Genomic DNA, 16067 nt, shown 5'->3' on the forward strand with positions numbered 1-16067 from the left:
AGATATTATCCCAAAAGCAAACCACAGACCAATATCAATAAAATTTTTGTAAACTCAATGTAGTAATATACAAATGGATAATAGCTGATGGCCAAGAAGGATACTATATTAATGGATATAAGTTTGGTTTAATACTTAAAACTACCTAATGTAACTTGCACTACAAAAAATTGAATAAAAACTCCACAGGGTCATCCAAATAGACAAATGGAAAAGATCTGAAAAAAGTCCAACAAACATTTTTTTGATAAAAACACTCACAATAAGCTTAAAAAGAATCATAGAGTCAAAAATTCTGACTGGTAATCCTTGTAGCCCACAGTAGAATTTAATCCCTCAAGTGCAGGAGGTGAACAAAGCCCCAGAAAAAATATGAAGTGACAATTGGAAAGATGATCAAAGAGTCAGACCACAACACTAAAAATTCCATAACATAAACATAAACAAGTGCAGGGTATTCCCAACCTAATGACAATCTAGGGGATAGCTATTGTTTAAAAAACTTGAGCCATATAAAGTCCACATTAAAAGAACCTACATTTATAATTAAGCTAGCAGTTGGATTTGTTGAAATGAGTTAAAGGAATATCTGTGTTTAAGAGCATTGACTATATATGTCAGTTGTACAGCAATGTTCAAAGTCTTAGAAAAACATTAAAAAGAGATAAAATAATTCAGGTATTAGCTGGTGTGAACTATGATGTTCTTATACACACAGCACTGAACAGCATACCCAGGTGAGGTTTCAGCCACTGTCCTCAAGTTCAGAGCATGAGTCTAAAGAGGCCTAACAGAGGCTCACGGAATTTCTCCTGCTGCTTCCAAAGTTCCTTTTCTCTCCCAGATTCATTTAGGGAAAAATAGGAGTTTTTTGAGGGATGCTTTGAATTCCTTGTTTCTCAAGGTATAGATTAGGGGGTTGAGAGAGGGAGTCACAGTGGTATACAAAACTGCAACAGCTTTGTCCATAATCCCAGCAGAGCCCAGGGCTGGCCGGACATAGGTGTAGAGTGCTGTGGAGTAGTATAGAGTGACCACCACCAGGTGGGAGGAGCAAGTGGAGAAGGCACGCCACTTGCCCTCCACCGAGTGGATGCGCAAGATGCTGGCGATGATGAAGCTATAGGAAGTCATGGTCAGCAGAAAGTTCAGGCCAGTCAGAAACATGTCTGCAATGATGGTCATGACATCATTGACAAAGGTTGGGCTGCAGGACAGCAGGAGCACAGATGGTATCTCACAAAAAAAGTGTGTGATAAGATTGGGGCCACAGAATGACAGTGGCAGGGCCAGGCAGGTGAGCATCAAGGAGTTGAGAGCCCCCATGGACCAAACAAAGGCTGCTAGAGCCACACAGACCCTACTGTTCATCAAGGTGCCATAATGCAGTGGCCTGCAGATGGCCAGGTAGCGGTCATAGGCCATGGCAGAGAAGAGCAGCAGCTCAGAGCCCAGGACCCAGGAGAAGATGAACATCTGGGAGAGGCAGCCTCCAAAGGAGATGGTGTTGTCAGCCGCCAGGCTCTGTAAGACCTTGGGCAGGACAGTCGAGGTGCAGGCGACATCCATCAGGGCCAGGTTGACAAGGAAGAAGTACATGGGGGTGTGGAGGTTGGGGCTACAGCAGATGGCCATGATGATCAGGCCATTGCCCATCAGGGCCAGCATAAGCAGGGTAAAGAAGAAGCTGAAGAGGGCTGCCTGGAGCCAGGGGTCATCTGTGAATCTTTGCAGGATGAACATGGTCACGAATGACTGATTCCCAGCTGCCATGGGCAGTGCTGGTCAGGCCTAAACAGGATGTGTGAGTGTCCCCCTCAAGAAGAGAACAGATATATTTTTTCAAGTTAATTAATAAATTAATAAAAATTGGTAAATTCCATAAAATAAATAACCCATTCTGGGAAGGGAAATAATGACTTTAAAGTTTCCAGCCACAATTAAAATGCTCATTAAAGTAAAGGGCAAACTGGGTATAGATCATGCAGCGAAAATAGGTCAGGAAAAATAGGCTCACACTGGGAACAGGTCCCTACACAAATGGAGCAACCCATCCAGAAGCCACAAGGTTCTGCAGAGGCAGAGAACAGTCGAGTTCCAGGGAACTTTCCCTGTGATGGGGGCAGCTGGAGAGGAAGGTGGGATGAAAAGGTCAAATCTGCTATGGGGCTGAGCAGTCAGCTGGGGAGATCGAAGTGTGTGCTCTGCTGACAACTGCTTGTACCACCCTCTTGGAGACATGATCTCCCCATTTGTCTATGTCATCTGCAAGTGCGCAATGTAGTCCTATGGGGACTGACACTCAGAGACTGAAGCCTGTGTCAGATTATTGACACACAGGCATGAATTTGCTCCTTGTGAATACAGATTCTCCTTATCCTGAGCAGGAGCAGCCAGAAATCCATTCATCCAAGTTCCCATTCATTACTAGGATACCCAGGGTGGAAGAAGACAGCCAGGAGCACAGACCCCGGCTTCTGGCTGCTCAGAGAAGACCCCATCCTGAGGAGGAAAGCTCTGTGCTCATCTTCTGACTTAGGCCTCCTGGGCTGCCAGAGATCTTGAGCTGGTGGAGAACCTAGTGCTATAGGACCTCAAGTCTGCTGCTCTCATGTTTCACCCACCCCAGACCCTGCAGGACTGTCCCAGGGGTGTCACCCAGGGTATTGGACAGACCCTGTGCCACTACACATGTACAGTCAAGTTTTGACATGTGTCCAGGATGCATGGACCCTAAATGGTGAGAAGTGAGGCCCAAGTAGAGCACAGTGCCCTGGCCACATGTGCTCAGGCCCAGGTCTGATAGAACTATGTGTACACTGGCTAGTTAGTGGGACTCAACCACTTCACTAGGGCAACTCAGGTGAAGTGAATATAGGGCCTCTGTTTTCTCAGGGATGCATATTCTATACCAGTGTGTGGTCCTTGACTCTCAGAGCTTAGGAGCCATATTTCTAGGTCACAGGCCTTGGGCAGGTCATGCTTTGCTACCTCTGCTCCCATTTCAAAGCAAACAAAACAAACTACAGTGTGATAAAAGACACTGCCAAGTATTATCAGGCCCTAGACTCTTTTTCCAGGAATGGCTCTCAAAATATTGATAGCTCTTTACCTGCAGAGCCCACAGGATGCTCAACCTAGTCTCCTCTTACTCTGAACACACAACAAATAGCCCCCCAATTTCAAAAACAGCTGGATTATTCACTGGTCAGTGGTACATGGATACACATGGAGTCCCTGTGTATCCAGACAAGGTGGTCAGATTTAGCAAGCAAACGTAAATGATCAGTTAAACTTGAATTTCAGGTTAGCAATTAGCACCTTTTCCGTATAAGTATGTCCCAAAATCTGCATGGGAAATTATTATACAGAACAGCACATATTGTTGACCTGAAATTCAGGCTTACCAAGACATCCCACATTTCCCTGAACACCCTGCCTTTGAGGTCAGTAGCAATCCAGGACACTTCTGGTCCAAGATTAATATATGTCTGACAGGTGAAGGCCAACCTCAGAATCACTTCCCTCTCCAAAACCCCCTGCTCACCTCAATGCCTACCCTAAGAATGGCTGACCAGGGGGGCCAGCCACATCCCACCACCTGTACCTTATTTTGAGGAGCATGACATGACTGAACTGGACACAATCAGGATCACTGCTCTACTAAGCAACAGGAGGCATCCTCTTATTATACCTTCTCTGTCAGTAGAGAGGTGGAAACAGGAATAGGGAGATGTGGTCAGCTGCCTGGGTTGAGGGCAGGGACTGCAGCAGAGAGCTAGCCAGAGGACTAGCCTGTCCTCCCTGTTTCCCTTCCTCTAAGGTCTATGACTGAAACCAGCTACACCTTTCCCTGAATCACTTCTGAAATGTGACAGTCATGAACAGGATTCTGTTAACTCTATGGAAAATAAAAATCCCTCAATTTCCAAAGGATTGGGACATTCACATGAATATTAAGCCTTACCAGTGCTGCTCTGGGCAATCCAGGCTGGGCTCCCTGGAGCAATGGTGGAGAGGCACCTGAAAGACAGACAGACAGACAGACAGACCCCCAGGTCTTTCTGTCCCTCATTCATGTTTTTCTTATAATATTTATTGGAACTCATTAAACTTCTTCACTAGACATGAGAAGATTTCACAATAGTACATCTATGTTCCTCTGACACAGGAGACCATAGGGCTATTAGGAGCCCCACAAACTTGGGGAAATGAACCTCCTGATTTAATAACTGAAAGGAAAGAAAGAGGCTCGGCATAATTTTAAATAGCAATGCACCATATGCTTTTAAATATTCTAGACAAGTCCCTAAGCAATGGACTCTGAAATGGGGCATGTGACCTTGCCCAGGGAGAGAGCATCATCAGCACTGAGAGAGGGTCCTGCAAGGCTAATTTTCCCAGGTCCTCACCTCACCATGTGGGCTCTGCAACCTCTCCTACTGCTCAGGTTCCAGAGGAGGCTGCAGGCTTCATGAAACCCAGATTTAAATAGGGATGGACTTGGCTTTGGGATGAAAGTCAAGGCAGATGGTGTCCCTTGTGAGTCCTACCTCAGGTTCCTCATTGAGGTGGCTTCAGAAATTGGCTGTTAGGTCCAAGACACATGATTATTCAGAAAGCCATCCACAGTGTAGGGAGTGCTGGCTTTGCCCCAGGGGCAGACAAGAGAGAGCACAAAAATGTATTGTGTTCCAGTTCTTCATACCCAGGTCTCAGTGGAGATACAGGCAGGTTAATGCTCATGGTAAGACCAGATCTCAGGCTCAAATTCAACAGAAAATTATGTTAACTGTCTTCCCAATAGGGAATTTTTCAAAGATAAAGGGTAGCTGTGTTTGATGCTGTGGTGACAAAACATGGCCAGCAAAGGGAACCATCTAATACTTGAATCATAACTGATAGCAGAGCAGATCTGGGGACCTCCAGGGTCTCCAGATGGGAGCCCAACCCAGCTCCTAGACCACAAGCCATCCTACCTCCTACCAGAACCCCTGCAAGACTCTGGGTGCTGGTTATTAGCCAGGCTGTTTCAAAGGCCAAATTTGCCTCTCCATAAAATTTATTGGTCATGTTTCCTCAAATGGACTCATTGACCCACCAATGATAGTCTTACTTCTTCCCCACGACAAAGATTTCAAGTTATGTAAACACCTTCAGCAACAACAAGCCTCTGAAAGAGAAAACTGAATTAACTGGGAAATCACATCATTGTTGTCACAGGGAAAAGATTAATTTGTCAGTCTCCACACTACTTTTCCTGATATGCTTGTTGATTTCAAAATTTACCTTTGGTAAAACTCATTCTCGGTGGTAATTTATGTTCTGGGCTTTGACAAGGAGATAGAACATTGTATCCTTTACTGCATCTTCCTGGGAACACCTCCTACACCCTCAGTTGCCCACTTTGTCCCTTCAGGCAAACCCTCTAACTGCCCAAAACAGTTTTTTGATTCAACAGTAAAATGTGCTTTTACATTCATCTGAAACAAAGTGAAGGGACATAGGTAGTAGGAAAAGTCCAAGAGGCCCCTGGCCTGGAACACTTAACTCTGGACCCTGGGTACCTGAGGCTGAGGTACCAAGTGTCATGTTCTCCCTATGGCTGGGGAGGAGTTATTCACTTATGATCCCAAAACTATACCACACAACAACCTTAAGAATGCCTGGGATGTTCCTAACAAGCAAGAGCCCTGCAAAGCTTATTGAGTGTTCCATGGCAGAACCCATTCAGCCCATGTCCCACATGGGGTGGCTCTGGAGGGTGAGGTTCCTTCCCCTACCTGTTCTTTGGGGCCCAAGGAGGCCCATGTCTGACTGGAGAAGGAGGTTGATCTTTCTTTCTTTGCTTAACTTCTTTTTTTGGTACATTTTAGGTATACAATACATTTACATTTATCATTGGGTGTTTGTAGCTGTACATGATGTATCTTGGTTCTTATTTTTCCCCATTACCTGTGCGGCCTTCACCCCCTCCTCCCTTCCCTATTTACAAAGACTTTGTTTCCATGTTTTTCTTTTCTCGTAATTTTTCCTTTCCTTTCTTTCCTTGCCTCTTCCCCTCCCAATTTCCCTACTCCTTTGGACCTTTTTTTCCTATTTCAAATTATCAATTATTCATTTTAATCCTTATTTACACTTTCAGTTTCTCACACTAGAGAAACTATTTGGTATTTACATATGTGTGTTCTATTTATTTCACTTAAGAGTATGGCGTCAGTATGCATCCATTTAGCTATAAATGTCTCTAAAGTTGATCTTTCTTAATAGGGTTCCTGAATCCAGCCTCACTCACTCATCCCTGACATGACCGCAACTGTGTTCCTTCACATGTCTCTCACACCTTCAGGAACTCTGTCAGTAGAAGTGACACCTGAGTGGCTTCTCCATGGAAGACTGGACTCAGGTGTTCCTCCTCAGCTAAACAGAAGAGAGCTGAGAGACTCCATGGAAGTGGGGCTACTCGCTGTGAATAGGCCATTCAAGGGGTCTCCAGGGATAGCTTCCATGTCACATCACCTTACATTCCGTAGAGAGCATCTACCTATCTGAGTAACTGCTAATTATTTTTCACTGTAAACCAACACCTCATTATCTCTTATTTGAAGTCTTTGAAGAATTATGTAGTGGGGAGAGAAATGTGTTAGTCTTTCTTAAATAACCACATAGTAATGTAAATTCTAAGGTATTTCTATGTAGAAATGTAAAATTTACAAAGCAGAGAATGAATTTAAATATTATTGAAATATTCAAGATTGAACACTTGGTTTGACACTGTGTAGCAGTAGAGGAAGGTTCTGCTTGGTCCAAGCCAAATTTTCTCATGGTAGCCCTTTGTAACTATCACTCATTCCAGAATGGGCATGTGACCAAATGTGGCCCCACGGGGCACAACAAAAAAGCTATTCAAATATGAAGAAGAAGTACGTTGTCTCCCCATTTAATGTACTATATATTCCTTCCCACACACCCTCCTGTTTCCCTAGTTGGCTCTGAAGGTGGCAGCATGTTGACAAAGCAAATGTCCTGAGGATGGCAGAGGAAAGAAAAGTAAATGTTTTTGGTTTCCCAGGTAGGAAGAGCCCACAATGTGCACTAGCATTGGAAAGAATGAATTCTAGTGAAAGAAGTCTAGTGAAATCTGCTAAACTCTCTGATGTGTCCTTTGTGTCATCACTAGTGATCTCTGACAAAAGCCATTGAGCAGTTAACCATCCAGGCACTTCTAGATGCATAGGACGCAGGACATAGCCTCATACCATTACTTTCCTCCAACTTTAATTCCCAAAAGTTTTTTATCTCCACCTCCCATAGTGCCCCTAGCCTCTTCTCTAATCTCCATCTGTCAGGACAAGAGAGCTCTCTCTTCTCCTATGGGTCTGATCAATTCAATACCACTCTCTGAACTCCTAGCACAACCCTAGCACAGGTAGAGGAGGAAATACACACACACACACACACACACACACACACACACACAACCCAGTCTCTCTAGAGGTCACCATCTAGTAAAGGGGCTTTAGGGAGAAATGTCATATCATAAAGTTCTGCTTAATGGGGCCAAACTAGCACATGAGTTTGGTGATTATTCTTACAGAGGGATTATGTTTGTATCATGATGCTTTTTTGCATTGCACTATCATAAATTATACATTTATTGCCAGTAATTACTGAGAATTTCTGTGTCTTAAAGCTGTAACATTTGTTACATGTTAAAGCAGCTGCAGGGTACCCTATTTGTTTTGTGCTAAATTCAAAATTATCTAGAGAACTTGGTTCTAAATGGGAGACCCTATGGATTTTTTTCTTTTTGCTTCTCAATGTAAGATGACATTTAATGAATACATTTTGATTCATGAAAAGAGTTTTCAGTTTCCTTGAGTCAATGTTTCTTAACTTTAAATAATATTATTGTAGTTTTTCTGCTAAAACTGTAAAAACTTGCTTGAGGGCCTCATTGACATCTTTACTACTAAGGGAATAAACTGCAGTGTTGAAGGAAAGACTCAGGGAAATAGACAGCACAACCAGGACCTTGCTCAACCCCAGAGAGTAGCTGGAGTCTGGGCTCAGGTAGGCATAGGTGACAGTGGAGTGATGCATGGTGACCACCATGAGGCGGGATAAACAGGTGGAGAAAAAAACATCACTTTCCCTCAGTTATGCAAATCTTTAGGATAATGGTAATGATGAAATCATAAGAAATCAAGGTGAACAGGAAGTTCACATCAGCAAAGAAAATATCAGCCACAATTGTCATGACATTGTTCATGTATGTAGAGGAACAAGACAGCAGCAGCAGAGTGGTGGGGAATCTCATAGAAATTATTACCACTTAGGGCCACAGAAGATTAACTGTATTATCAGGCAGGTATTGACCCCTGGACTGAATATGCTGGCATTCGATGTGGCTCCAGCTAGTGCTGCACACAGTGGTGCTCATTATGGAGCCATAGTTCAGTAGCTGGCAGATGGCCACATAGCAGTCATAACTCATAGGTATGAAGGTCAGCAGTTCTGCTGACATAGACCATATCAAGAAGCACATCTGGGTCATGCAGGCCCTGTAGGAAACGCCTATGTCCTCAGCCACCTGGATCTCAAGTACCTTGGGGACCATGTACATCCACAGAAAACATCTAATACTACCAGGTTGACCAAGAGAATGTACAAGGGAATGTAGATCCAGAGTTGAATGTGACAGCTGCCATTATGAGGGAATTACCATAGAGTGCCACCATGTACAGGGAGAGAAAGAAGATGAAGTAGAGAATGTGTACTGTAGCCTTTCTGAGAAGCCCTGAAAGATTAATTCTGTCACTGATGTGTGATTATTAGTTGTTGTCTAATACATTCATTCAGGCTTTTTCTTGCTCTACTACTGAGTTGGAAAAAATGTTTAAAATTAGTGATTACTACATCTTGTAAAGGGAACAATCCAAGAGGAAATAATCATAAATATATATGTAACAAATACCAATGCACTCAACTATGTAAACAAATATTAATAGACATGAAAAATCAAATAAGCACTAATAAAATTTAAATAGGGAACCTCAATACCCCACTGCCACAAATAGACAAATCAACTTGACAAAAACTCAACAAAGAAACATCAGAACTGAATGAAGCTTGTAAAAAAAAAAAAAAACAAATGCAGTTAATGGATGTCTACAAAGTGTTCCACCCCATGATACCAGAATACACATTCTTCTCAGCTGTACATTGAATGTCCTCCAGAAGAGAGCACACACTAGCCCATAGAACATGCTTAAGTAAAAGCAAAGGAATTGAAATTATCCCTTCCATATTATCTAACCATAGTGCAATGAAATTAAAAATCAATGGGAATGGAAACCATAAAAACTCCATGAACACACAGAAATTATGTAGCACACTTCTGAACAACCAATTGGCCATTGATGGAATTAAAAAAGATATTAAAGGGGCAGGGATTTAGCTCAGTTTTTACACCACCGAACTTCCAAATGCAAGGTCCCAAGTTAGATCCCTGGCACAAGAAAAAAGAAATTAAAGGGTGTGAAGGGAGGGCAGGGGAATGGGGAAAAAATAACCAAGATATATCATGTAAAGGTACAAATTCTCAGTGATTAATATCATATTGTATACCTAAAAGGTACCAATAAATTTAATGAATAAAAAAGAAGAAATTAAGCAGTATACACAGTTAAATGACAATGCTGATACAACATACTGGAACTTATGGGATGCAAGGAAAGAAATCTTAAGAAAAGGATTTAGAGTGGTAAATTCTCACATCAGGAAAACAGAATGAGCTCAAATAAACAACCTAATGTTGAACATGAAACATCTAGAAAAAGAAGAACAAGTCAAGCACAAAGTTTATATAAGGGAGGAAATTATCAAGATCAGAGCAAAAATTAATGCAATTGAGACTAAATAAACAATATGAAGAGTCAATAAATCAAAGAGTGAGTTCTTAGAAAGATTAAATAAAATTGATAAACCCTTAGCCAAACTTATCCAAAACAAGGAAAGACTCAAATTCATGTAATTAGGAATGAAGAAGGTAAAATCACAATGGATCCTGCAGAAATCCAGAAGATCAATACCTACTTTGGCAACCTACACTCTAATGAGACAGAAAACAGAAGAAATTGACAGATTCCTAGATACACATGAATTATTGAAGCTTATTAAAAGAAATAAGAATTCTAAATAACCCAATATCACCCAAAAAAATTGAAAATACAAGTAAAAACTTACCAACCAAGTAAAGCCCAGGTCCTGACAGTTTCACTGCTGAATTCTATAAGAAATTTAGAGATCTAATCCCGTTACTCTTCAATCTCTGTAATAAAATAGAAAGGGAAGCAATGCTTCCAAAATCGTTTCTGGAAGCAAGTATTAACTTGTTACCAAAACCAGAGAAGACCAACCAAAAAAGAGAACTACAGGCCAATCTGCCTACTGAACATAGATGCAAACAGAATTCAACAAATCATTACAAAGATTATACATCATGACCAAATAGGATTCATCTCAAGGATGCAAGGATGTTTCAACACATACAAATCAATAAATGTAATACACCATATTAAGACAACCAAAGAAAAATCATATGATCATCTCAGTAGATGCAGAAAAAAACATTTGATGAAGTCCAACACCCATTCATGATAAAATCCTGACAGAAAATTGGAATAGATGGTCTTTATCTCAATCTGATAAAAGTCATCTATGACAAACCCATAGTCACCATCATACTAAATTGTCAAAAACTGAAAGCTTTCACTCTAAAATCAAGAACATGACAAGAATGTCCATTATCACCACTCCTATTCAATAGAGTAGTGGAAACACTAGCCAGAGCAATTAGACAAGAGAAAGAAATAAAAAGAATAAAGGTAGGAAAGGAAGAAAGTAAATTATTATTTTTGAATGACATGGTACTCTACATAGAAGACCTCAAAAATGCCACCAAAAGACTTCTAGATTTAAAAACCAAATTCAGTAGCATAATCAATTCTCAAAAATCAATAGCATTCCTGTGCATGAATAACAAATTCACTGAGAGAGAATTTAGGGAAACAACACCTTTCAAAATAGCATCAAAAATAAAACATTTAGAAATCAATTTTACAAAGGTACTAAAATAACTTTACACTGAAAACTACAGTACTCTGATAAAGGAGATTGTAGAGGATATCAGAAAATGGAAAGATATCCCTTGCTCATGTGTAGGAAGAACCAACATAGTGAAAAGGGCCATAGTCCCAAAACTGTTAAACAGATTTAATATAATCCCAATGAAATTACCATCAGCATACCTCACAGAATTAGTGAAATCTTTTTTTTTTCTTTTTTTGGTACTGGGGATTGAACTCAGGGCCTTTCACTTGCAAGGCAGGACCAGTGCCACTGAGCTAAATCCCTGGCTTGAAATCTTTCTTAAAATTCATTTGAAACTAGAAGAGACCTGGAATAGCAAAGACAATTCTGAGCAAAAAAGGCAAGGCAGAGGGCATCAAAATTCCTTACTTGAAATTTTACTACAGAGCTACTGAGATTAAAAAAAACATCAAGGTACTGGCAAAACAAACAAAGAAACAAAAAACAAACAGACCTGAGGAACAGTGGAGCAGATTAGACGATGCAGAAAAGACCCCAAACATATTCAGCCTCATCTTTGACAAAGATGTCAAACATGTTCACTGAAATAAAGGTAGCTTCTTTAATAAATAGTGCTGGAAAAACTGGCTTTCTACATGCCAAAGACTAAAACCAGACCCATGTGTCTCACCATGCACTAAACTAAAATAAAAATGGATCAAAGATCTAAACATTAAAACAGAAGCAATAAATCTGCTGGAAGAAAGAATAGATAGAACACTAAAGGACAGGTGTAGGCAGAGTCTTCATGAACAAAACCCTAGCCACACAGGAAATACTAAAAAGAATCAACAACTGGAATTTCATTTAATTAAAAAGCTTTTGTGCGACAAAAGTAATCACCAATAGAGTGAAAAGACCAACCACAGAGTCAGAAAAAAAAATTTAGCCAGTGGTTCTTCAAAGGACTACTATCTAGATTGCATAAAGAATTGAAAAAAATCAGACTCCCAAATTTAAAGACCCAATCCAAAAATGGGCATTTGAGATGAATACACACTTCTCAGATGAATAAGTAGAAATTATAAAGAAATACATGAAAAAATATCAACATCACTGGTCACTCAGGAGATGCAAATTAAAACAATGCTGAGATTCCATCTCACTCAAGAAAGAATGGCTATCATCAAGAAATCAACCTGGGGCCCCATCCAGCTTGCGCCAGGTACATCGGCAGATGCCAGAGAGAGGTCCTGGGTAAAAGGGAACCCAACCCATCCAGCTGCCCCCCCACACTCCTCTGGCCTCTTGGCTGTACCGCCACCTAGCACCACACTACAAAGACACAGGGGACACCAGACCACCAGACCACCATACTGGGTAAGTTTGAGGGAGCATCACCTCCCATCGGAACCTGGGCTAACTTCAGGGGAAGGGCAGTTGGAACCTGCAGTAGAGCTTGCAGAGTTCAACCCTACAGGAGGACAGGGAGTTCAACTTGGGACTTGCAGCCAGAAATCTGCCTGAATCGCATGGGTCTGTGACTGGCTTGCTGAGACACATTGACATATATCTGCACACTGCTGCCCACGCTGTCTATTGTGACAACAGAGACATACCCTGAAGGAGGCCCTTCATTTTCATTTTTTATTTCCAAAATTAGTATTATTTGTTCGTTTTTCTCTTAATTTTAATTTTTTTCCTACTCTTTGCAAATTTCTGTTTTTCTAAACTTCCTTTTTTTGTCTTCTTTTCTCTTTCCATTCCCTCTCTCTCACACTCACTCTCTTGCTGTCGCACATTGTTCTTTATCTCCCTTTTGTTTCTGTTCTGGCCCTATTTCAGATTTCTTCTTTCTCTTTTCTTCTCTTTTTCCTTCTCTCACCCTTGTACTCTGGGTCACTGATAACCTTCCCCTATACTTCTACCTATCTATCCATCCCTCCCCAACTCCTTCCAACTCCCCATCCTGAAGGGTAAAGTTACTATATTGAAGAGTTTATTCATTATAAATATATGTTGGGTTGGTCCTCAATTTTGATTTAATTCACACAGTTAAAGGTGATGGATTAATAACTACCACAAAATGTCATTTTCTAAGATGTACTTGATGCTATGGTGTTGCTGATTGTATCACTTGGGCTAAGGTGTTGTGATTGATCTACTCAGTGGTCCTTCCTGGTATAATGAAAATGAGATAGCCTCAGAGTCATTAGAGACTCGAAACCTAAAGACCAGCTATATCTGTAAGATACCTCTGAGAAGAAATCATTCCATAAGGGTTCTAATTACAAGCAACAAAGATACTTACAATAAGCAATTTTGAAGTATCAACCTGGAATTAAACCATGGATGGTACCAAAAACAAAAATGAGAAGATATTTAAGCAAGGCACAAACTCAAACTTCCAACACACCAAGGATAAACTCTGGGGGAAATGATGTGGAAAAGTCCGATATTCAACCACCTGGACACTCTGAACTGATAGCACAGGAAGTAACAAAACAGACGAATGAGGCTGCAGAAAAATTCAAAGCAGAAATAATCTCCCAGATATCTACAGAGATGGTGAGCAGAGGGAAAGACATGATTAGAGGCTCTAGAAGAGAAACAGATAAAAAAAAACGACAAGCTCAGAAACATGTTGGAAGCCATGAATGCCCAGCATAAGAAAGAAATGAATGGGAAGAAATTTTTAGCAGCTGTACCTCAGACAAATCTCTACTATCAAGAATATATAAAGAATTGAAAAAATCAGACCCCCCAAATTCAAAGAGCCAATTCAAAAATGGGCATCCAAAATGAACAGACATTTCTCAGACAAAGAAGTAAAAACAGCAAATAAACATATGAAAAAATGTTCAACATCACTGGTCATTCAAGAGATGCAGATGAAAACAACACTGAGATTCCACCTCACCCCACAAAAAATGGCTGCTATCAAGAAATCAACCAATAACAAATGCTGGCAGGGGTGGAGGGAACAAGGAAACCTTCTCTATTGTTGGTGGGTGTGCAGACTGGTGCAACCACTGTGGAAATCCGTATGGAGATACCTCAAAGAACTAGGACTAGAGGTCCCATTTAACCCAGCTATTCCCCTATTGGGTATCTTCCCAAAAGAATTCAAAGAATCATGCCACAGCGATATAGGTGCACCTATGTTTATAGTGGCACAGTTTGTAATAGCTAAGGATTGGAAACAGCCCATGTACCCATCAACTGGAAACTGGATAAAGAAGATGTGGTTTTTTTATAAAATGGAGTACTACTCAGCCATAAAGAATGAGAAACTAGAGTCATTTATAGCTAAATGAATGCATATTGAGGTCATACTCTTAAGTGAAATAAATAGGTCACAGAGGTGTAAATACCGAATAGTATCTCTAGTGTGAGAAACTGAAAGTGTAAATAAGGCTGAAAATGATTAAAATGAATAATTGATAATTTGAAATAGGAAAAGATCCAAAGGTGGATGGGTGGCAGGAGGGGAAGGGGAAAGAGAAGAAAGGAAAGGAAAAACTATGAGGAAGAAAAAAAATTGAAACAAAATCTATGTAAAGAGGGAAGGGTGGTGGGGGTGAAGGGCGCATAGGTAATGGGGAAAAGAATGAAAACTAAGATACATCATGTTCAGGTATAAACACCCAATGATAAATGTAAATGTATTGTATACCTAAAATGTACCAATTAATATATAAATAAAAAAATAAATTAAAAAAGAAAGAAATGAAATCCATGAAACAGATTCAAACAGATATTCAGGAGATTAAAAGCACCATTGAAAGTATCCACAGCACATTAAGGGAATCGGAAGATAGAATATCAGATGTAGAAGACAGGACCATGGTTAAGGACCATGAAAACAGAGATTTCTTAAAAATAGGAAGGGGCCATAAGAATCAACCCAGCAGCTGCTAGACAGTGGAAAGAAGAATAAATAAGACTGATAGGAGTCCAAGAAAAAAACATGAGAAAATACAATTGACATTAAAAAACTGTTCACAGAAGGAATACTGGAAAACTTCCCAGACAGAAGTAGAGAATTAGACATACAGATAAGTGAGCCATATAGAGCTCCAACTAGCAACAATCCAAAAAATCTACACCTAGACCTATAATAGTCAAGATTCCAGAAACCCAGCAGAAGAACAAAATCCTACAAGCAGTTGGAGAAAAGAAACAAATCACCTACAAAGGAAAGCCCATCAGAATCACAGCAAACTTCTCAACACAAACCCTCAAGTCAAGGAGAGCCTGGAGTGAACTATTTCAATCTTGAAAAGAAAATCACTTCCAACCTAGACTGTTGTGTCCTACAAAATCATCTTTCAAAATTGATGGGGAAATTAGATCCTTACATTACTTACAGGAAATTGGGATAGAAGGTCTTTCTCAACCTCATTAAGGCTATCTATGAAAAGCCAAAAGCCAGCACCATACTAAATGGTCAAAAACTGAAAACTTTCACACTAAAATCAGGAAGACAAGGATGGCCATGATCACCACTCCTGTCCAATATTGTTCTGGAAACATGAGCCATAGCAATTAGAAAAGAGAAAGAAATAAAGGAATAAATATAGGAAAGGAAGAAGTGAAACTGTCATTATTTGCTGATGAAATGATACTTTACATAGAAGATCCAAAAAACTCAGTCAAAAGACTCCTAGACCTAGTTGACAGATTCAGTAGAGTAGCTGTATATAAGGTCAACACTCAAAAACCATTAGCCTTCTTATACGCAAATAGCAGACCCACTGAGAGAGAAATTCAGGAAATAATTGCTTTTACAATAGCACCTAAAAAAATGAAATATCTAGGAATCAACCTAACAAAGGAAGCAAAAGACCTCTACACTGAAAACTACAGCACTCTGAAGAGGGAGATCAAAGAGGATATAAGAAAATGGAAAGATATCCCTTGTTCCTGGGTAGGAAGAATCAACATAGTGAAAATGGCCATACTTCCAAAAC

At 40.4% G+C, this 16067-nt stretch overlaps 1 protein-coding gene across 1 annotated transcript; it reads right to left on the reverse strand.

The window, feature by feature from the left end:
* Positions 1-846: 846 nt before the first annotated feature.
* Positions 847-1773, reverse strand: LOC101723526 (olfactory receptor 13G1-like). Its single transcript, XM_004838986.2, has one exon. It carries the CDS (start codon positions 1771-1773, stop codon positions 847-849), a length of 927 nt encoding a protein of 308 aa, XP_004839043.2.
* Positions 1774-16067: the final 14294 nt, after the last annotated feature.

This window comes from Heterocephalus glaber, unplaced genomic scaffold (genome assembly GCF_053883595.1).
Source record: "Heterocephalus glaber isolate CG9 unplaced genomic scaffold, H.glaber_assembly_v1.0 deba00001497, whole genome shotgun sequence".
Classification (NCBI taxonomy): domain Eukaryota; kingdom Metazoa; phylum Chordata; class Mammalia; order Rodentia; family Bathyergidae; genus Heterocephalus; species Heterocephalus glaber.